The 22,989-nt window shown below is 50.5% G+C and overlaps 1 protein-coding gene across 6 annotated transcripts in view; it reads left to right on the plus strand.

The window, feature by feature from the left end:
* Positions 1–1,704: 1,704 nt before the first annotated feature.
* Positions 1,705–22,989, plus strand: part of KCNMA1 (potassium calcium-activated channel subfamily M alpha 1) — a 757,357-nt gene continuing 736,072 nt past the window's right edge. For all 6 annotated transcript variants that reach the window (XM_081250585.1, XM_081250584.1, XM_081250583.1 and 3 more), the window contains exon 1: positions 1,705–2,261. In XM_081250585.1, coding sequence (XP_081106711.1) covers positions 1,887–2,261 — 375 coding nt within the window. In that variant the 5' untranslated portion in view covers positions 1,705–1,886. The remainder of the gene's footprint in view (positions 2,262–22,989) is intronic.

Consider the following 22,989-nt stretch of genomic DNA (forward strand, 5'->3'; position numbering starts at 1 on the left):
GAAGGATGCTAACTTGGCCTTCACCACAGAAAGGCCTGAAAGCAACCCAAGAATTCCAATTAGGCTTAAACTAATGAGCTGGAAACTTTGGGGAGACCACTGTGGGCAATGAGGGGAGAATGTGATCATCTTCCTTTTAATTAGTGCTGGAAAAACTTGTGGTCCAGCTGGTAGCATAAGGAAGGGGAGTGTCCAGAGGGAGCAAAGGTTGAGAGTATCAGAAGGGGGATTTCCCCTGGTGGTTAGGGAGAGGCTGCTGAACAAACCCAGACACCTTCTTCACCTCTAAGTGGGGAGGACAGAAGACCCTAAATGGGGAAAGGTGGGCTTTAATGGAGCTTGGAGCTGCCCTTCTCACACGATGGAGTCTGAGGCTGAATAAAAGGGGAGTAACATTAGGGAACTCTGTTGTCTATAGGAGCTTTCACTGTCCCTGAGGTCAGGTCTGCCCTGCCCATATTTGCCTACTCTCTTAGGCAGCCTCTGTCGCTTAATAAGGAAAAGGCAGAAAAACCACCTGCTGCTGTCAAAGGCCACAGACCACCTGCCAGGCCCCTGCATGGCCCTGCTTTCCAGAACACAGGGGGCACTGGGGCACCTAGGAAGGCGACAGGGAAGAGCGACAGGGGTTGGTAGGGGTCGAACGAGAGTGTGTATCCTGGAGAAGGGTCTCCTCACTCCCGAAGCCCGAGGAGCTTGGGACGTCCGGCCTGTGCAATCAACAGCTGGTCACTTCTCCCCTCCCCACTGGGGGCTCCCTTGGGGAAAATGGCCTGCCACGGGCGCCCGGCCATCCTCCTCGGGTCCCCCAGGGCGCTCGGCTGGGGTCGCAGCACCTTGGAGAGAGGTGTCGGGTCCCGCACCTGGATTTGGGGCTCTCTACCTTTCGCACTGCGGCTCAGGGGTGCGTGGTAGGCCGTCGCCAAGGGGTCTGCCGGCCCCCTGCCCAGCTCGGAGCCGAGGCGAGCCAGCGCGGCGAACCTCCTCCCCTCCCGTTCGGGCGGCCTGAGCCCGCGCCCGCTCCAGTTGCTGCAGCTGCTGTTGCTGGCGGTTGCGGGGAGCGCGGGGCGCGCGCAGGAGAGGCTCGGGCGGCGAGGACGGGGACGAGGAGGAGCCTGAGGAAGCGGGGAGGAAGATCGAGCGAAGGCCGAGGAGGCTCAGCGGCGTGGCGGCGCGGCTCGGGGATCCCGGGAACATGGGCTAGCGGCGGCGGCGGCGGCGGCGGGCAGGGCCGGGCGCGGTGAACCTGCCGGGGCCCGGCGCACACCGGGGCGGCGAGCGGGAGCCGAGCGCAGCCGGGAGAGGAGGGCTGGCGCGGGGGCGCCCGGGAGGGGGCTGATGAGACAATATTAACGAGTCGCCGCCTAATAAGCCCATAGCGGCGGGCTAGCGGCGCGGGCTGCGTGCGGGGAGGGGTCCCGGGCCGGAACGCGGCGCAAACGCGTGGCGCACCGCGGGCGGGCGGGCGGCGCGGCGCGACGCGGAGGGCAACCGGGCCGGCGCGCAGAGCCGGGGCGGGCCCGGGGGCGGCCCGCGGCTCCCCCTCGTTCTCGGCGCTCTGGGCCCGCGCAGCCCGGGGCTAGCGGGGCTTGGGCCGGGGAGGGGGGGAGCTGCCCGCGCGCTCCGTCCCCCTCCCCCCTGGGCGGGCGGGCCGGCGGCCGGGGGGAGGGCGGGCGGCGGCGGCGGCCCGCTGTATATATCTCCGCGCACCCCGCCAGGTCGCGCACAGCTCCCCGAGCCCAGGCGCCTCCCCGCCCCCTCCCCGCGCTCCGCGGCGGCGGCGGCGGCAGCAGTAGCAGCAATATGGCTGTTGATGGGTGTTCGGGGTGGCGCTGGCGGCGGGAGGAGCTCCCCCGAGCCCCTGCGCCGGCTGCCCGTTGCTAGCTATGGCAAATGGTGGCGGCGGCGGCGGCAGCAGCGACGGCGGCGGCGGCGGCGGAGGCAGCACTCTTAGAATGAGTAGCAATATCCACGCGAACCTTCTCAGCCTAGACGCGTCCTCCTCCTCCTCCTCTTCCTCCTCCTCCTCTTCTTCTTCCTCCTCCTCTTCCTCCTCGTCCTCGGTCCACGAGCCCAAGATGGATGCGCTCATCATCCCGGTGACCATGGAGGTGCCCTGCGACAGCCGGGGCCAGCGCATGTGGTGGGCTTTCCTGGCCTCCTCCATGGTGACTTTCTTCGGGGGCCTCTTCATCATCTTGCTCTGGCGGACGCTCAAGTACCTGTGGACCGTTTGCTGCCACTGCGGGGGCAAGACGAAGGTAACGCGCGCCCCGGCGCCTCCCCCCTGCGCCAGCCCCGCCGCTTCTCGGCGTCCCCTGCAGCCCACCTCCTCGCTTCTCACAGCGCAGTGCCTCCATCCCTGCCTGCCTTCCGCTCGCCGCCTTCCCTTCCCTCCGCTCTCCTGGCGGCCGCCTGTTGGGGCTTCGGGCGGCGCGCCGGGGGTGAGGAGTTGCCCCCAACCGCTGCGCTCCGGGACGCGGACGCCCAATCCCGTCCCCTTGTTTATTGTAGGGTTGTTTGTGGCTGCGGCTGGGGCCGGGGTGGGAGGTAGGGAGAGGCGACTCGGCGGGCACCGAGCAAGCTGGGGGCCGCTCGGTGCGCGTTCCGCGCGGTTCACCTGCCCGGGCTCGGCTCCTTGTGTTGGGCGAGGGGGAACACGTCAGCCCGCACTTTAGAAACCTGTTGGGGAGATGAGTTCGTAAAATCAGAAGGGCAGGAAAATCCTTTGAGAAAGGGAGGACATCTTTTGGACTAGGGAATCCCAGGAGAGGAACATGACCAGAGGACGTGCGGGGGACCTGGAGGGGCGAGAGAAAGTTGGGGAGATGCATCCCAGTTTTGGAGGCAACCCGCGGATGCTGCCACTTTAGGAATGTGGCGAGGTCGCAAAACTGATGTCCCCTCCCTCTCCGACTCTTGGAGCAGACCCCCACCCCCACCGCAAGTTCTTCGGCATCTGTATTCTCGCCCCCCTGCCACCGCCTTCAGGTCCCCGGAAATGCCCCCGGCAGCGTGGAGCTAGAGCGGGAGGTCCGCCCGAGAGCCCGCCGAGGCCGAGGTTTTCACGCGAGCCTCCTCCCCGACGCTTTTGAGGTGGCTGGATGTCGGCTTTAAACTATTCCTGGCGCAGAGAAGGCTCACTACACCTTATGTATGGTTGCTAGGCTGACTGCCTGGTCTGTCGCCGTCGTGTCCCTAGAGATGTTCTCTCCCCCCCCCCGCCCCCCCACACACTGGCTGAAGGTGAGAGGTGGCGGGCAGTTTTTCATAGAAAACTGCAGGATAAAAAAGAAAGAACTGGAAAAAAGAGTGACCAAGCTGTTTTCTGTTTGACTAATTTTTAACCTAGGGGACTAACCAGCGCCAGCATTTTCAGAGGGAGGGAAGCTCAAAGAGAGATAGGGAACAGTGCAAGGCCGTGTCACATCTCGGTGGGAATGCTCACACCTTTTCTAATAAAGTTAATCCGAGGACACCTCAAACTTCCACGGGGCACAGCAACTTGTAGCAGCCTCAGTTGCTATGGGGAGGGAGTAGGTAACATGGGGGCTATGGGTGACACACAAGGGTGAAGGGAAGCTCTCTCTCTCTCTGTCTCCTGATCGTTAATTATACATTGTGTTGGGTGCTGGAGCTCAGCTGTGTTTTGTGGTAGCACATTTGTGTTTTGGAAAATACTGGTGTGTTGGAAATAAGGGAGAAAAATAAAAGCCATCATTCGCTTCCTCCTCCACCTACTTCTCCGGAGACCTCCAGATGTTAGTCAGTCAGTTTTCTCTGGAGTTACCTTCTTGGCCATAGCAGTTTCTCACTTGTCAAGGTGGAAAACCACCCACATTCCAGAGAAGCCATTAGGTTAAGCAAAATCCTAACCCTGAGACCCCCTAGACCCAGCCCCTTGCCTAGCCCTCCTGACCAGTGCTTATTCATATAGCCTTCTTATTCACACATTCCCTCTCCTCTGCCTCCCCACCAGTCTTGAGTCTGGGAGTGTTTTTCCTTTACTGAGATTCCGTGCTACCCTTAGAGGTAGAACTTGTAGTTGCATGCATCTCAAACGTTTTCTAGACTGAGTGATTTTGGGGAACTTTTTAACAATCTCCTTATCCTTCAGGAACTGGGTAGGCTAGATCATAATGAAAACTTTTTTTCAGTGAGTCAAAATAAGTTTCAGTGTTTTTGTGATCCTGGGGTTTTAAACACAGCTTCTAAAGTCTTTTTACTCTAGCGGGTACATCAGTGCTACTGCAGTGCTTCTGATGAAATGCTGATTGGATCGTTCACATAAAGAGTCTCTTTCTTAAATGATGACCAAGCATAACCTCTGTAACTTTTCTCAAGAAAATACGTTTTTGGCAATGATCATTAGAAAAGAAACAATCCCTAGATGTTAGGCTATATCTTGTAGCTCCAAGACATGCCGAGTTGACTAAACTGGAACTTTCTACAAAGAATCATCTGGGACGAGAGATGCTTGCAGTGGGTTGGGAAGATGTGAGGCCAGTATAGAATGAGATCACGTCACTTTTGGTACCATTAGAGTCCCCTTCAAAACATGCCCAGAATCTCTTAATACTTGCCCCTTGATTTGCTCAATTAAACAGTCTGTGTAGCCATCTCATTTTGACCAGTAGTAGTTACTTAGGCCTTTTATAAGCTTTTCTTTCTACTCTTGAGGTCTGTATTTTTTTACTGCAATCATTCTTTTTTTTTTTGTCCTTCATTCTTTTTGCTTTCCAAGTATTTGGTAGTCATCAAGACGCTGTTCACAAGAATGCATTTGGCTTCAGTTTGGAATAATTATTTTAGTGTTGGGTTTCTCAAGCAAACTAAGGCTGCTTTTCCTTAGTATTCTACCAGCCCGCAGATATGTTCACCCTGATCCTGGTTCAGCCCCAAGATGGTTTGACCCGGAGCTAGGGTCCAGAGGAAGGCTGGTCTTTTTAGCATCTGAAATTCTAGGGGAAGAAGTTTCAGCAGGAGCTCCAGAATCACAAGCATTTGGCCTCTGGGACTGCACCATCCTTTCTGATGAAAGGAACCTGAAACCGGACGTCCATCATGAGGCATCTCCTCCTTAGTTCCTCTGGCCTCCGAATCTCAAATCGTGAATGACTTTACTATTCTGAAAAGGATAGTTCTGTGGATTTCTTTAGGAAATAAAGAAGAAAGAGAATCCCATTTTCCCCCAGTTGGGAATTTGGGCACAGTCCTTCCAGTACTATATTCTGTGCTGTACTTTTTCACATCATTTTTCTTTCTCTGTTGGGTTTCATCAGAGCCCTCTCTTTACTTGGCCCTGACGTTTCAAAGTCTAAGCCAGTCGTAGACTGTAGTGAACAAGGAGCGGCTCTGGCAGCCTGAATAAGATTGTGACCTTGAAGAAGTAGATTAACCTCTCTGGTCTCTTTCCTGGTGTGTAAAATGTGGGATTGAATTCCGTGAGTGCTAATGTCCCTTCCTGCTCTGGGACTCAGTGGAAGACAGTAGAAGGAGTTGGTGATCTATGGGTAAAGTTTCTAGCTCAGAACATGTTCTGTAACTCTCCAGCCTCAGAGTGCTTATGTGTCTTTATGCCCATCTTCTGCTCTTCCTCCAGCCCACAGTCTGCTTTTCTTTAAATGCCTGGGGAAACTGAGGCCAGCTTCCTATGGAGCTGTGCTTTGCTGTGGGTCATAGACTCATCCTGCTCTCAGGTGGAGCTGTCCTCCCTGTAGAAGTTTGGGCTTGATTAAGGTTGGTCTGCATGTGATGAATTATGGAGGTTTGTCTCCATGGCTGTGTCTGAGAAAACAACACGTTTTCTCTGTTAGACTCGTGACTAATATAAACATCAGATCCCATTACGGCTTGGTAATTACCCAGGGTCTGGCCTGACACATCATCCAATCAGGGCTGGAAACTTGAGTGCCTCAGAATTCTTGATTCCAGATTGGCCCCGGTGCCTCATCTCATCCTGGAGATAGTCTGCATCGGACGAACTTCAGATGTTCCTTCGGATCACTTAAGGGGGCCTTGGAGAAGTGCTCAGGTCCCAGACACAGGGGAGTTCCAGGTGACCTTCCCTTGTCCTGAGACCTTTTGCTTCTTGTTCCTGGCTCTCCCTGTGGAAATGCACACTTCTGTAGAGATGCTGCAGTCAGACAGACCTGAGTGCAAATCGCGGATTCCACACTTGTTAGCTGGGCATCTGTGGCTGGCAGCCCTGTTAAGCGTGGTTTCTTCACATGTAAGAAGAGCGTAATGATGCTTACTTTGTAGAATTCGTATAAGGAGTGACAATGCTGGGTATACAGCACCCAGGAAATGCCTGGCACTTAGCAGGCCTGTAAATAGGAGCTATCATAGCTCCACAAAGTGGCAGGTTTTAAATTTTCTCCTTGATTCCTCGAACTTCTGGCCCTGGAAGGGCACAGACTACAACAAATAGAACTTTTGAACCAAAAGGGACCTCTAGACCCTGGAGTCAATTGTCCTTGGGTCAAACAACCAGTTAGGGTCAGATTGAGATTTGGGCTCATGGCTCTTGGCTGTTGCAAGGCTGGCAGGTCGGGGAGGGGCAGCCTAGGAAGGCTCCATGGCTGAGGGCTTGGCAGGATGGCTAGTGCTTTGATGGCGGGCAAGTCAGTGGATGAGCATTGTCATCGTGGGGCTCCAGGAGCTGCAGACCTAGCAGAAGTGGAAGGTTTTGTGGGCAGGTGTGGCTGTCTAATGTCCCTTGAGAAAGGATGAACTCCACCCCTGTTCTCCCCATTCCAGAGCCCACAGACCTGTTCCCCTGACGATGTAACGGTTTCCCCGCCAGCGTGCTCTCTACTCAGACCAGCTTTACCCTGATGGCCTCCAGAGTAGTATTTCCCCAAGTGTGTTCTGTGGAGCACTTGCCCTTGCAGTTACCTTGTGAAACAAAATTGTAAGTCAGGGCATATCTGCAACCCCCCCTTGGACAGTCAGTCACATCATGCTCTGGGAGAAGTCCCAAGGGAGAGGAATTGGTTAAACTGCTCTTGGCCGTGCTCACTTTGAGCAACAGGGCCTAGATGTCACGCTCACCATGTAGCACCCGGAAGTCAGCCTGTGACCTTGGGCAAGGACGTCACCGCTTTGTGCCTCAGTCTCCTCATCTGTAAACTGGGGGTCCTAGTAGAGCTCAGCCCTTTGGGGTAGGTACTCTCAGGGACCCCACTTTATAGCATTTCCTAGGAGGACACTGGTGACTGCAAGCCATGCACTGGCCCTATTTCCAGGTGCCCAGGGTCCTTGTCCAAACATGCATCAGGAGGAAAGCAAGAGCTGCCCTTGTGTTTGGCCTGGGGGAGAAAGGATTCCAAGGGCAAGGCTCACTGCTGTCTTCTTCCCTGGATGGGGACATTCACTGTGTGCCTGGTACAGAGTGCTTGCTTTGGGTATCTCTTTCTGACCAGGGCGAAAGGAGCCTGGTGCTGAAGCATTCAGGTTGGTATTAGATTCCAGTGCCAGGGCCTCCTTCCCAATGTGGGCAGCAGCGGTGTCCCAGCTCACGGTGGCAGTGACCGTGCTAGCCTGCGAATCACAGCAGCCAGCTCCACCTTCCTGGGACTTCAGAGCTGTGGAGCCCCTGCAAGGACGTCTCTGTGGTTCCGGTGAAAAGGCCGGTGTTTGTGCCGTGATGCCGCAGCTCCTGGAGCCCTGGGGGGAGCACTGGTCTCCATGAGACCTGCTTGGGGGGCAGGCAAGGTCAGTGTCCCACAGGACCTCTGAAATCACACAGCCTTTCTGTGCACAGCAGGGAGCAGATCAAGAGAGTGCCCTTTTTTGAGATGCTTCTGAGTGGGTGGAACCCTGGCCCTGGGCACATGGAGGAGGAAGCTCGGGGGCCCCAGCCTGAGAGGCAGGGGTTTCCCAGCACTCTGGGGAGAAGGCTCAAGGGATGTTCAGTTCGGGTATTAGATCTCTCCCTCCCACGGCCAGAGAGCATCCAGTCCGTCTACTTCTGGGGCCTCTCGCACCTTTACATGTACACGAATCACCTGGAGAGCCATTAAAATGCAGATTCTGATTCAGAAGGTCCAGGGTGGGGCCTGAGACCCTGCATTTCTGACAAGCCACAGGTGATGCCGATGCTGAGCAGACCATGGTTTGGGAAGTAAGGATCTGGTCACTGCTTTAGTCTCCAGGCAGTCCCTCTCTGAAGTCAGGGCTATTTTTAAATATGGAAATTCTCAGCTCTTCAGCAGTGGGAAGGGATGAGAAGAGGAAGGTTCCCTGTGCCAGGACAGCCAGGTGGAGAAAACTCGGCTCAGGCCTCCCCGCGTTGCTGCTGTTCAGCCTGGGTGCTCCCTGCTAAAGCTGGTTGTTCGGGTGTCTGCTCCCTAGGAACCCACAGTGCTGTTGGTTTGGGGTTGCATTGTGGTGACCAGAGCAGCATCCTGCAGATGGGGGTGTGGTCTGTGCGTCGCCCATCAGGCTGTGGGCTGTCCCTCGTGCCAGTGGGTCACGCTGCAAGGGGACTTTCCGCAGTCCCAGATGGCAACTCAGCCAAACCACCTTCTTGCAAAATTAGAGGCTCGTGGTGGAGCCAGGGCTGCACTGTGGCGATGCTCCGGGAAGCCAGCTGTTGGCCGCTCCCTCCGGACTGTTTGAAGTCAGCAGGCAGTAAAACTGCCAGCCTGATTTTCCATAGGGACCTCGGTGGGCTTTTCCAAACGGAGGGTGCAGTGTGAAAGGATTGGGCTCAAGACCTGATCACGGAGTGGGGAGAGACGTGCAGCACTGTGCTGTGCCACCCTCCAGTGGTGCTTTTCGAGAATTCCAGCAGATGAAGCTGGAAGTAGCTCCTTTTCTCAACATACTATCAGGGTTTTCACAGCTCATACTGTCAGGGGCTTTTTCTTGGAGATGTGCTTTTTGGGTTGTTCCATTGTCAAAGGGGAGAACCTGGAATAAACATTTATCATGAGCATCGTCAGCTTAAATGAAGGACTTAGCATGATGCCCGGCACACAGTAGGTCCTCACATACATCTTGTGGTTAATAGTGTTGTTGTTTTGGCTTTTATTACATAGGGAGTTCATCCTCTGTTCCAGGAACCAAGCTAGGTGCTAGGGATAAAAATAAGACCCAGTTTGTCTGATGGAAGGGATGGAAAAATTCAGTTATCTTCTCATGGGGTATGCACATGTCTGGTCTCCAAGTTGCCTGCAAACCCCCTGAGGGCAGGAACTGAGTCATATAAATACAAGCAGAGATATATGTTGGGAGGGCCCTTCCACAGTGATCTGTGGGAGGCTGCATGGGAATGTTGTAGGGGCAAATACATTTTGCTGCTCTTTTGGGTAATTTGTTAGACGCTATGGAGAAACTCTGGGTGAAAGGGATGGGCTTGAGTCATCTCTGGATTTTAATTATTCATGCCACCCCGGCCTCCCCTGACCGGTGGGTAAGAAGAATTTGTTCACGATGAGCACTTGTTCATGAGGTGGATGAGTCAGGCAGGGGTCAGAAGGACAGCTTCAAAGGAATGGCTGCTTGAAGATGGAATTTGCTTTGTTTTTGGCATTATTTGGGGCATTATGTCTAATTGCCAATTTGGAAATGTAATTGGCACTCCAGGTCCAGAAGGGATATACTTCACCGTGTTAAGCCGAGCCTCTGAATCATCTCCCTATAAGATCTCATTACCTGTATGACTAATGCTTCTTTACATGGCCGAAAACGAAATTATTTAAAACATCTCATTTAGTTGGTATTCTTTATGCTGTTTCATTGGCCTCCCTACCAGGTTTTCCCGGGGACCAGATCCGGTTGACGCTGGGCATTTCAAAGGTAATTAACAGAAACGCTGTGTTCCTTCCTTCTGCTCTTCATCCTTTCCTTGATTTCCTTTCTTTCCTGGTGATTCCTGCCAAGTCCAGGAGCAGAGGGACTGAACTTTGCAGGTTAGTGGACAACAAATAGAGGCTTGATCTCGCAAGCTGAGAAGCACGTGGAGTTGTGACATCATAGGGGCAGAAAGGTGCTTTGGGGTCGGGATCCCACCTCCTCCCCAGCGCCAGTGCTGGGAGCCCTCGGCCCCATCTCCAGAGGGGACAGGGGTGTTCATGGCCTTCTGAGGCCACCATTCCATGGGGCACAAACCCACCTAAGCATGAATGGAAAGGTCTTTCTCCCTGCACTAACCCCTCTTTGCTTCTCGGCTGTTTCTAGGACACACAGAACATGTCTTGGTAGGTGATAGATTTCAAATTCTAAATCCCGCCCAAGAAGGCCCAGAGCTGGGTGGGGTTTAAGTGTCAGCAACGTTCTTGAGATGTAGAACGCCCTTAACTTTTGTTGCTACCGTGCAAGCCACCTTCTTTTTCTCTCTTGTGACTGCCCGATGTCCTTCTTCCCCAGAGGCGGTGAGGTTTCTCCGTGCCCTCTTCCCCAGGGTTTACACAGCAGCCCATCCTGGCTGTTGGTTCTGGTGGTTTGTCCTGTGCAATGTGTCAGGTCTTGTCAGAAGCTGTGGGTGAGGATTTGGCCATCCCTGAGCCATTGGGTCGCCTCTTTGTCACTGGAATGTGCCCGGTGATTCCAAAGTTCAGCTTCTTTCAGAGGTTAGTGCTGAGCTTGGACGAGAGCAGATGTGATTTGGGGGCGATACTAGGGATCCACACGTAGAGTGCAGATCCTTTGTTAAGAAGCCCGCGTTGGACTCTGCTCTCTAGGTGTTGGCTCTTCCCAAAGGAGAGAGAACAGACAGTGATCTTGAGCTTCTTTTTGGATCACTTAAATACAGCTGCTCCTAGAGTTGAAGATTATTCCTCTCCAACTGCTCATCTTATCTCATCTCCTCTGGGCTTCTATACGCTACTGCTGCCATTTCTCCTATTTTGCTGAGCAGAAAGAAACCAGAAAAGAAAGAGAACATACAAGAGGGGAGGGTAAGCGAGGGCAGTGGGGAGAGGGAGATGTTCACACAAAGAAAAGTAGAAGTTCTCGTCTGGGAGCTGGAGGTTGGATAAATACATAATTGGATGGATTTTGTTTTTAGTCCCTTCCCCTTTGTCTTAATGAATAAATCATGACAAGTGACCTCATGCCCAAGGTGTGCAGCATTAGCATTATATAAAGACCAGTGGAAAGAGTGCTTTCCCTTTTGGAAGAGTTTAGCTTCTCAAGTGAGTTCCCTCTAGTGAACTGCCAGTGTGGGGCCTGTGTGGCCCTGTGGCCCAGACGCCAGGGGTTATAAGGTTTCTGGGGACTCTTCCTCTTCGTGTACCTGTTTATGCAGGAGCAGAATTCTTCTCTTTGGGAGAAATTGCTGCATGAGTTTGTTTTCCCTTTACGTGACTTTGGAAAGTAGACTTTTTGTGGCTCTGGAAGGGGAAAAAGTAGATGGACAATGAGTAGCAAATGGAGAACTCAGAGATAAGGGCCCTTAAGGCTCGGAGGAAAGATTTGGAAGATGAAAGGGTTTATCTGAGGGCCGGGGATTTTCATGACCAACATTAGCTGGCCACCGCTTAATACATTGTTTTTCTTCTTTGTGCACCTGGGAGCACTTTCCTCCCAGTGCTTAGAGGAATTGCTTTAGCTACCCATAACTTACGGCCGTTTCCCTCATAGATTGTGGCAGCCAGAGCTGACCAGGTGGTAAGACTCTTGAAGAGTATAGGAATGGTGTCTCGAGCTGAACCCATAAGAGAAGTCAATAATTTGCCTGTCTTAAAAAAGAAACCCATTTCTTACGTTCATGTGCAACCCTATTTTCCCTGTAAGATTTCTTTTTCAATATGTTTTACACTTTTGTCCTTCGTCCTAAGTGTGTATATATTCACTGTAGAAAATGTAGACAAGACAGAGAGGTGTTTAAAGAAAAAAAGGACACCTCACAACCACCAGGATTGCTACTACATCAAAACCCAGAAAGCAGCACGTGTTGATGAGGATGCGGAGGAATTGGAACCCTGCTGCACCGTGTGTGGGAATGCACCATGATGCAGCTACTGAGGGAAACATTATGGTGGTTTGTCAAAAAAATTGAAGGGCTTCCCTGGTGGCGCAGTGGTTGAGGGTCCACCTGCCGATGCAGGGGACGCGGGTTCGTGCCCCGGTCCGGGAAGATCCCACATGCCGCGGGGCGGCTGGGCCCGTGGGCCGTGGCCGCTGAGCCTGCGCGTCCGGAGCCTGTGCTCCGCAACGGGAGAGGCCACAGCAGTGAGAGGCCCGCGTACCTCAAAAAAAAAAAAATTTGAAAATAGAACTACCATATGACCCAGCAATTCCACGGCTGGGTACGTATCCAAAAGAAGATACTTGCACACATCCCTGTTCATAGCAGCATTATTCGTAATAGCCAAAAGGTGGAAGCAACCCAAATGTCCATTGATGGATAAATGGATAAACAGATGTGGTATTTACGTGCAGTGGAATATTATTCATTTGGAAGAAGGAAGGAAATTCCAACGTGTGCTACAACATGGATGCACCTTGAGGACATTATGCTAGGTGAAATAAGCCAGTCACAAAAGGACAAATACTGTGTGACCCTACAATACTTACATGAGGCACCTAGTTGCACAGACACAGAAGTAGAATGGTGGTTACCAGGGGCTGGGGGAGACAGGGGGTCGTTGTTTAATGGATAGAGAATTTCGGTTTTGCAAGACGAAAAGGCTCTGCACAATAGTATGAATATACTTAATACTACTGAACTGTACACTTAAAATGGTTAAGATGGTAAGTTTTATGGTATGTCTATTTTACCACAATTAGAATTTTTTAAAAAATGAAAAAAAGTCCCTCTAAACCCCACTTCCTGGAGATGACTATCATTATCTTCAGACACATTCTTCACCGTGGTGCTTGTGTTTGTTGGTGGGGAAGCTGATTTCTTTCCTCTGAGGATTGGTAAATGGCAGTCCCAGGAGAAGTGCCCCCGGCTGGCCTTGTTTGATTTAGATGGTACCCACAGTGAGAGCAGAAGAACAGACCGAACAACGTTTCTGCCCATCAAGTCTGGTTTGATGGTGTGTGAAGTTAAAGGACCACTGGATTTTTGATTTTGACATATGAGTAGTTACGGTATCTTAGGCAAGTGATTGTCTCTGGGCCCCGGTTTTCTCATATGTAACATGCTTTCTGATTCAGTGATTTCAATATACAGCCATTACTTCAACCAGATTTCAAAGGTATCATTTTTACCTGATAAAGAACCCAAGACTAACTTACTCAAGGCAATGGGCCCAGGGAGTAGTTCTGGTGCCTCTATGAATCCCAAGAGTGAAATCTGATTGACATGTCCCCAAAACTTCCATATTGACTTCGATGAGGTGGCATATTTAAGAATTACAGTCTGGGGACGTAGGCCCCATTGGAGATACAGTCAAACTTGTCATTAAGAAAAAAAATAACTCAAATAGTTTTCTGTGACTGTGCTACTACTACTTTAAAAAAAATAAATATATTTATTTATTTGGCTGTGTTTGGTCTTTGTTGCTGTGCACGGGCTTTCTGTAGTTGCGGTGAGCGGGGGCTACTCTTCGTTGCGGTGTGTGGGCTTCTCATTGTGGTAGCTTCTCTTGTTGTGGAGCATGGGCTCTAGGCACGCGGGCTTCAGTAGTTGTGGCACATGGGCTCAGTAGTTGTGGCTCATGGGCTCTAGAGAGTAGGCTCAGTAGTTGTGGTACACGGGCTTAGTTGCTCCATGGCACGTGGGATCTTCCCGGACCAGGGCTCGAACCCGTGTCCCCTGCATTGGCAGGTGGATTCTTAACCACTGCACCACCAGGGAAGTCCCTGTGCTATTACTTCTAATGACATGGCCACACCACTATTGAGGTTTTAATTTTAATTTCTGGTTTGGGGGAGAGGTTGAAAAGGTCTTGGATTATAGACTAGACTATAAACAGTACACTATGATAGGTTGGCTTTGTTGAGGTTGGGAATAAAAAGAAACATCTGATTAAAGAGGAGGTCATGCAAATCCACTTACTTTCATGCTTTTCCTTAACTCGCCCCAAAAGGCAACCCCAGAGCGAGAATGTTCATCACAGCCCTGTTCCACAAAGCACTCCAGCTGCCAAAATCAGCAATAAGATGACCACAGTTTCTGTGGCAAAGGAGAGGGTATCTGATGGGGTCAGTAACTTCTGAAATACCTGCCTCTCCCGCAAATCGTAAGCAGCTATAGCACATCAGACCTGCTGAATAGTCGCTTAGGTTATATAACATTAATCAGATTATGCTACTGGGGCCATGTATTAAATTTCAACTTGTCACAGCTACATTACATTAACACTTCACAGATCCACAGAGTGCCAGGTAGTTTTTGGGTGTTATTGAGCAAACTGGTGATGGTGGTAGGACTTGACGAGGCCCAGACAAAAAATACTTCCTTAGATTTTCTATATTGTAGTTTGATTCTTATTGGAGGATGCAGACATCCTGCAAGTATTCCTTACAAAATGAACTAAAATTTTAAGACCGTAGTTTTTGTATCTGCAGGACCAAACAGTTGATTTATGGCCATGAACCAATAGGACAGAGATTTTTGAAAACTCTGGGAAGCTTTTCATTTTCCAGCAACAGGCAATGCAAGCACTCTGTTCTTAATTGGTCCCTTCTTTAAGTCAGGAGCTGAAATGTCATCATGCAAATCTCTCCTGAGTTGCATGGAAACTAATAAAATCACGAAGGTTTCTATTTGTACTCTTTGAACACAGACTGTGATGAAACTGAAACAGCTATCTCCAGGGATGATGCTATTTAAAATGCTAGGCAAGGCTTGACAGCAATTTTAATGGTGAAAAGAGAAGCCAGCAAGTGAGCGCTTCCGTTCTTTCCTCCCTGCCCCACCAGTGACTTTTCATCCCTGCTTCACTTTGCTTCCTGACCTCTGAAAGAATTCGCTTAAAACAGAGACCTGTAGGGCTTCTTCCCTGGTGGCGCGGTGATTAAGAATCCGCCTGTCAATGCAGGGGACACAGGTTTGAGCCCTGGTCCGGGAAGATCCCACATGCCGCGGAGCAACTAAGCCCGCGCTCTAGAGCCCACAAGCCACAACTACTGAGTCCGCGCACCACAACTACTGAAGCCTGCACACCTAGAGCCCGTGCTCCACAACAAGAGAAGCCACTGCAATGAGAAGCCTGCGCACTGCAACAAAGAGTAGACCCCACTCGCCACAACTAGAGAAAGCCCGTGCGCAGCAGCGAAGACCCAACGCAGCCAGAAATAAATAAGTAAAATAAATAAATTTATATAAAAAAGAGAGCTGTAATTGCTAGTACAGCCTGTCTACCACCTGTTTTATTTTATTTTATTTTATTTTATTTTATTTTATTTTATTTTTTTTTTTTTTGCGGTATGCGGGCCTCTCACTGTTGTGGCCTCTCCCGTTGCGGAGCACAGGCTCCGGACGCGCAGGCCCAGCGGCCATGGCTCACGGGCCCAGCCGCTCCGCGGCATATGGGATCCTCCCAGACCGGGGCACGAACCCGTATCCCCTGCATCGGCAGGCGGACTCTCAACCACTGCGCCACCAGGGAGGCCCTTTATTTTATTTTTAAAAAATATTTATTTATTTGGCTGCACTGGGTCTTAGTTGTGGCACGCAGGATCTTCTTTGCTGCGTGCGGGATCTTTAGTTGCAGCATGCGGAATCTAGTTCCCTGACCAGGGATCAAACCTGGGCCCCCTGCATTGGGAGCATGGAGTCTTAGCCACTGGACCACCAGGGGAGTCCCTACCACCTGTTTTAGAAAACAGCTCCTGATTCTCAAACATTCTCTCTTGGCCTTTTCTCTCCCTCTTCAGACATTGCATTGATCTCCACACTTACTGGCACTTTTGTTTTGCTAAGTCTTTCTATGTGAACTGGAGTAACTGGCTTTTTAGGGAAAAAAATTAATAAACTCTTGAAAGTAGTTACTATGCATGAAGCACTCTTTTAAAACTCCTTATGTTTATTATGGTGTTTAAACCTCAACACAGTCCTGTGGAGTGAACACCTTTATGATTCCCAGTTTATAGATTAGAAGACCAAGGCATACATAATACTTTTTTTTTTGGATAAAAAATTTTGAGTGTTTACTATGGTTCTTGTAGTTTCTAAGCTCTTTATATTATTTAATCCTTACAACAACCCAGTGAAATAGGTGGTATCATCATCCTCCCTTTACAGGACAGAGGCGTGGAGAAGTTGAGTGACTTGCCCAGGGTCGCACACTAGTGAGGGAAGAGCCAGGTGTAAATCCAGGCAGGTGGGCAGTGGAGCTCACGTGTCTAACCCCTGCACTGTTCACCTACAGTCATACGTCATACCTCCTGTAGTGGTAGGTGGGCTCTGCTCAGCTCATCCCTGCCACGGAGTGAAGGAAACTGTGAAGACATAGGACTGAGGAGAGGAGTCATTGTGTGGAGACTCAGGCATCCATCCCTAGGTGAGATGTGAGATCCCTTGGGCAAGTTCAGAGAGTTCTATACTATCCAGATAGAAACGAACCTTAAAGGTTGTCTAGTCCTTTTACTCTCTCTATGCCTTGGTTTCCCTTGCTGGAAAGTAGGTTAATTCACCTTTTCTCTACCTGGTAGGCAGGTGTGCCGTGTGCAGTTGTGCAGGTTGCTCACTGCACAACTATAGGGCTGCTATGAGATTCACATCAAATGATACATGATTGCAGTTTATGAACCAGGGCACATATACCATATCCCTGTGCTGGGGAGTAGGTGGAGGCGCAGAATACATATTGGGGCATTTTTCTGAGTATCAGTCTTCCTAGAAGTTTTGGATAAAAACATAGTTTTAATATTAACACATATATGGAAGATATTATGAGAGTAGGATGCAGAATTCACGCGTATTTTAGAAACCTTGAGAGGTATGTGTGGGGTTACGGGGACACTCATACGCAGAAGAGTGCAGAGTAGTGAAATAGTTTGACACCCACCTGCAAAGGCTTATCAGTAAACTCTGAACCAAGCATCCTAATGTGGAATGATGCCTTATTATTCCCACATGCTATTTGCTCATATCTCAAGCTCCAAAACTATGTTATTAAAAGAATGGAAATTCTATGAAAAGCAAATAAATATCTCTGAATTCCCTGGTCTGCTACAAATAAAGTGCATTTTGAATGTCGGTGGGACAGAGAATTTAATCTGCACACTGAGAAGGAGGTAGTGGTAGCTTATTCAGTGTTTATGAATCTTTCCCTTAGAAAGATCGATTGCTTGCCCCTCTCCACCTCCATGGCCTGAAAATACATTATTGTATCACATTATGGATTTCTTTCTAGACCATTGGGCAACGTGGCCTTGTGCCTGCCAAACCCCATGCACAGACTATTTAGTAGCAGAGATGAATGGGTCGGTCCACAAATCTTTATTACCGTGGCTATCCTTTTTCCATGGACACAGGGTTGTGTAAGATATCATTCCCTCCTTGGCAACACCAGTAGCCACACTGCATTATTCCAGGGGCACCATTCACATCACAGCCATGAATGATGCCCCTGGAATTGTGCAGTATGCAGCTCGCACGTCCATACACGTGACTTTTCTAGGCATCTGGCTGGGTGGGTATAATACACTCTCACGAGAAATTAAAAATACAGCGCGAGGCCCGTAATTCTTAACGGCCAAACGAGTAAGAGAAACATCAAGAACCTGAGATTCAGGAATGGTGGAGAACACTGAGAATTGGTCCGAGTGGGGTGGCCAGAGAGAGCCCACTGTGGGTGGTGGGGGTGTGGAAGTGGACCCAGCCTGCCCATCCCTAGGCCCAGCCCCCAGGGCAGGCTGCTTCCATGACTTCTGAGCAGTGTGACATAGGAGGCCTCCCTGGCCCCTATGCTTGTTCTTAGCCTGAGCCTTTGAGAAAGGTGAAAGCTCGGGTGCCAGCCCATGAGTGTTCCTAAGGTCCGTGGACAAAGAATAACAAGACCCTGAGGATTTGGAGAAGTCCTCTGTTGCTAGCTGTGCTATTTTCAGCTCCTTCCCATGGCCCCTGCTGTCCCCAGGTGTTTGTCAGCAGAGCATTCTGTGCCTGCCCAGAGACTGGTAGTGGGAGCCCGGGCCGGCCTGCTAGGCTGCCGCAGTCCAGCCACCAGGCCTAGTGGCCGGGCTGGATCTCGGAGGCTGGCAGGCTGCTGCTGGTTCTGGGTGAGGAGGCTGAGCCCGAGTAACCAGGGCCACAGTTCACTGCTCCTCCCCGAAGCCTGGTGGGTTGGACAGACTCACGGGCCTGGTGATGGGCTGGCACGGGCGGGCGCTGTTCTGCTCTGGAGCTGCCTGACCATGGCTGCAGGTTGCCCAGGCCTGGGCGACATGCCGGGACTGGGAAATGTGGAGATGGTCTGGCCTGTTCCGCGGCTGGTCCAGACGTGGTAGAAGGCTGGTAGCGACCTCACGGGTGGCCCGCTGCTTCCCTCCCAACTCTGCGCTGTGCCTCCCACCTCCTTCAAGGCTGGCTCGTGTGCTGGGAAGGTTAGCTTCCTGGGAAGCCTTCCCTGCTCACCTGAGTCAGGGCTCACCCTCTCCTCTGATCCGCCCACCTTGTCCTCTCCATCGGTGTGAGCATCGTCCGTCAAATGCTCTCTGTGGACAGGGCTGGTGGTTTTCCTTTTTTGAGCTCCTGTGCCTCCTCCAGGTAGTCCTGGGGAGTGGGCAGTGGGTGTTGGCTGATCAATAACGGTGTGGCCTTCTCTTGTCTTCAGAGAAGGTCCCCAGTGAACCATGAGTCCTGGTATTCATGCTCTTGGGTAGTGTTCCCTTGTGAATCAGGGCTGGCTCCGTGACTTGCTCATAATCAATAGAACGTGGCGGTGGGCTTCCCTGGTGGCGCAGTGGTTGGGAGTCCGCCTGCCGATGCAGGGGACACGGGTTCGTGCCCCGGTCCAGGAAGATCCCACATGCCGCGGAGCGGCTGGGCCCGTGAGCCATGGCCGCTGAGCCTGCGCGTCTGGAGCCTGTGCTCCGCAACGGGAGAGGCCACAGCAGTGATGGCGGCAATGATCCTGCAACCAGCCGCCATATAAAGAAGTCTGACTACCCTGAGAGCACCATGTTGTGAGAGGTCCAGGTCACTTGGAGAGGCTTGGAGGATGTGCTGCCTTGTGGGGGGGGAGAGAGACTCCCCAAGGAGCACCAAGGCACCGGACATGGTGGGAAGAATCAATCTTGAAAGTGAATTGTCCAACCCCAGCTCACAGGAATCAGAGCTGAGCCGGCCAGCGCATCCCTCCCTGAATTCCTAAAAAGCATTAACAGAATAAAATGATTGTTTTAAGCCACTGCATTTTGAGGTGATTTGTTATGCAGCGGTAGATGATTAGAACAAATAATTACTCTTAAAGGGTGGTCCTTCCACAAGATCTGGCTCTTGTCCTCTCTCTGGGTTCCTCTTAGACTTTCTTCCCAAGCTCCCTGCACCCAGCCATATAGGACTTTCTTCACTTCATTAAACTTTTTGTTTCTATACCTCTGGGCCTTCACACATGCCGTCCACTCTAGCTGGAATTCTCTTTCCTTATCCTCTGTCTCCTGTACCACTTAGCTGACTCCTGTTTATCCAGTGATGTGCTGGTAAGTGTTTAATCTGAGGAGGGAAGCCCCGATTTGTAGCATTCGTCAGTTCCCGTAGTGTAAATACACTCACCGTGGCTGATTTTAAGATATCAGCCTGATGGCACAGAACGTGGAGGTGGGTATGTTATCCACGTTATGTAGAGGCTGAAGCTCACAGAGGTTTACTTTCTTCTGTAAATCATGGGCAGGTATGGATTCTGGTCTGCTTGGCCTCAAAGCCCATGCTCTTTCCACTCTCCTCCTTTGTTCTCATGAAGGACCTGGAGCCCACCATGGGCAAAGGTGACACCACTGCTGGGCTGTCCCGTTTCTTCTAGACTAGTGGCCCTTCCGTTGCTTCTCTTCAGTTGCTGCTGGCTCTTCCTCGTGCTTTCCACACTTAACCAGTCACAGATGCTCATTTCTCTACTGGACCATATTATGGTATCTAGATTCTTCTGTGGTTCATGCAGTAGTCACGGAAGCAGTGAGCTAAGAGGGGCCTGTGAGTCTACTTTGAGGCTTGATTAATTATGTGTATTAGGCTAGGCCAGCTGCTGTAATAAGAACCCCAACCTGTCAAGGACTTAATACAGAAGTTTATGTATTGCTCGTATAAAGTACCGTTGATAGTGTATGTGGAGGTTTGGGGGGATGGGGTAGGGACTTGCTCCAAGCAGTCATTCAGGGTTGGCTCCTTATACCTGTAGACCTGCCATTTCTAGGGGGCCCTGAAGGTCTCTGCTGAATCCCCTGCATCCATCTGACAGATGTGGAATGAGAAGTAAGGATCATGAGGTGTGGTTTTGTGAACGTAGTCCTGGAAGTCATTCACATCACTTCTGCCCACACAGTCCAGTGGTCAGAACTCTCACGTGGTTCCTTAACTGCAGGGCATCCTGGGGAATGTAGTGCACCCAGGAGGAGTAGGAAATGGATTTAGAGAACACCCAGATGGCAGAAGGGGCTCCAGAGTGCCACTAGGTGAGGGCTTTTGCCGTCCATAGCTGGCTCTGCCATAATTAACGATGACCAGATGACCATGGCCCAGTAGTAACTCTGGATGTTAATACTGAATAGTAATATTCAGTGTTAAAATGGAATATTCAGAATATAATACCGAATATTAACATGGGGTGCTGTAAGGCGTCACATACGCTGTTGAGCACTCTACATGCTTTATCTCACATAATCCTCTCAAAAAGCCTGTCGTAGATAATATTACCATCATCCTCATTTTATAGCTGAGCAAATGCTGTGGCTTGCAGTGGGAGAGCATGTGTCCAAGGGGTGTCACTTAGTGAGTGGCAGGACTCCATTAAACTCTTAATTTTCTGGCTTCAGAGTGTTAACTCTTAGCCACTTCCTTGCTGCTCTGGGGTTCCCTCAACTCTCCCCATTCTTGCCCCTGCCTTCAGCTTGTAAACTATTCTGCTTCCTGAACACCTTCAGAAACAAAGGGGCCAAGGGGCTTAAATGCCTCCTCCCTCCACATCCCAAGGAGAACAAAGAGAAAGCTGTCTTGGCTGTCACCAGGTGACATGGGCTCTTGTTCTCCACCAGTGCAAGGGGTGGTGTGAATTGACATCCTCTCTATGATGTGAAAGGATTGTCCTCCCCTCAGCTGTCTCCCGCTTTGAGTACTACCTTGAGGGGCTCTTTGCCTGGAACGTCAAAAGCAGAAGGGGGATGAACGTCAGAGGCTGGTTCCCAGGTCCCTTTGCCTTCCCCCACCATGGTGAAATGCTTCACCCTTGGAAATGTCACTTCCCTTTAGCCCATTCCATCCAGTTCAGATGTCATGTTTTAGCAGAGTGAGTTCAGGAGTTCACTGCTGAGACAATAGGGGATATCGAACGTGAGTAATAACGTGAGTGACGTGGCTGCTCTTTTAAAACCCAATGGAGGGAACCCTCTTGCACTCTTGGTGGGAATGTAAATTGATACAGCCACCATGGAGAACAGTATGGAGGTTCCTTAAAAAAACTAAAAATAGAACTACCATATGACTCAGCAATCCCACTACTGGGCATACACCCTGAGAAAACCGTAATTCAAAAAGAGTCATGTAGCACAATGTTCATTGCAGCTCTATTTACAATAGCCAAGACATGGAAGCAACCTAAGTGTCCATTGAGAGATGGATGGATAAAGAAGATGTGGCACATATATACAATGGAATATTACTCAGCCATAAAAAGAAATGAAATTGAGTTATTTGTAGTGAGGGGGATGGACCTAGAGTCTGTCATACAGAGTGAAGTAAGTCAGAAAGAGAAAAACAAATACCGTATGCTAACACATATATATGGAATCTAAAAAAAAAAAAAAAGTCATGAAGAACCTAGGGGCAAGACGGGAATAAAGACGCAGACCTACTAGAGATATGGGGAGGGGGCAGGGTAAGCTGTGACGCAGTGAGAGAGTGGCATGGACATATATACACTACCAAACGTAAAATAGTTAGTGGGAAGCAGCCGCATAGCACAGGGAGATCAACTTGGTGCTTTGTGACCACCTAGAGGAGTGGGATAGGGAGGGTGGGAGGGAGGGAGACACAAGAGGGAAGAGATATGGGGATATATGTATATGTATAACTGATTCACTTTGTTATAAAGCAGAAAGTAACACACCATTGTAAAGCAATTAAACTCCAATAAAGATGTTAAAAAAAAAAAAACCCAATGGACCGGAACGTACGTGTCCAAATGGACAGCATCTCTCATTCCAGTTAGCTCGATGTAGTTAGCAAGAGCATGCCCTCTGGAGCCAGACTTTGTGGGCTCAAATCGTAGTTCGCTACTTGCTGACTTTTAGACCATTTATGAATTGCCTAAACTCTCAGAGCCTCAGTTTACTCACCTGGAAAGTGGGACTAGTATTAGTAATCACTTCATGGGGTTGTGGGGAGGATAATGTGTGTAAGTTACTTAGAGTAGCATCTGGTACATCACAAGTGCTAGATAAGTGTTAGTTATTATTGTGATTTCACTTTGGTCGCCTTTGGGAGACTGACTCTCCCTAACATGGACCGTGACAGTCACCTCCTAGGTGGTCACTCTGTTTTCCAGAGGGATGGCTGGCATGTCTGTCCCCCTGCTGGGATGTAGCCTTCTGAAGTCTGGGACTCTATGCTGTCCATCTTTGCATCTGTGGTGCTTGAGATTGGAGGTCCTATGCAAAAGTTGCCTGAAGTATTGTCCTCATGTTGAGGGCTCCAAGATGACAGGGACCTTTTTATGTTTATCTCTGTTTCATTAGCAACCTACAGCGGTATCCAGCATCACAATATTCTTCTCGAATATATGTAGGACTGAACGAACAAATGGTTTCATCCTTACTTGGAAAATGAAGGTCTCTCCTTGGGAACAGGTTGGTGATGGCATCGGTGCGTTCTTTTGAATGTTGCTGCGGTGACATCTCTCAGCATTTGAAAGTCAATTTGACTTTAGAAAA

The sequence above is a fragment of the Mesoplodon bidens genome (assembly GCF_964165515.1).
Source record: "Mesoplodon bidens genome assembly, chromosome: 1".
Lineage (NCBI taxonomy): Eukaryota > Metazoa > Chordata > Mammalia > Artiodactyla > Ziphiidae > Mesoplodon > Mesoplodon bidens.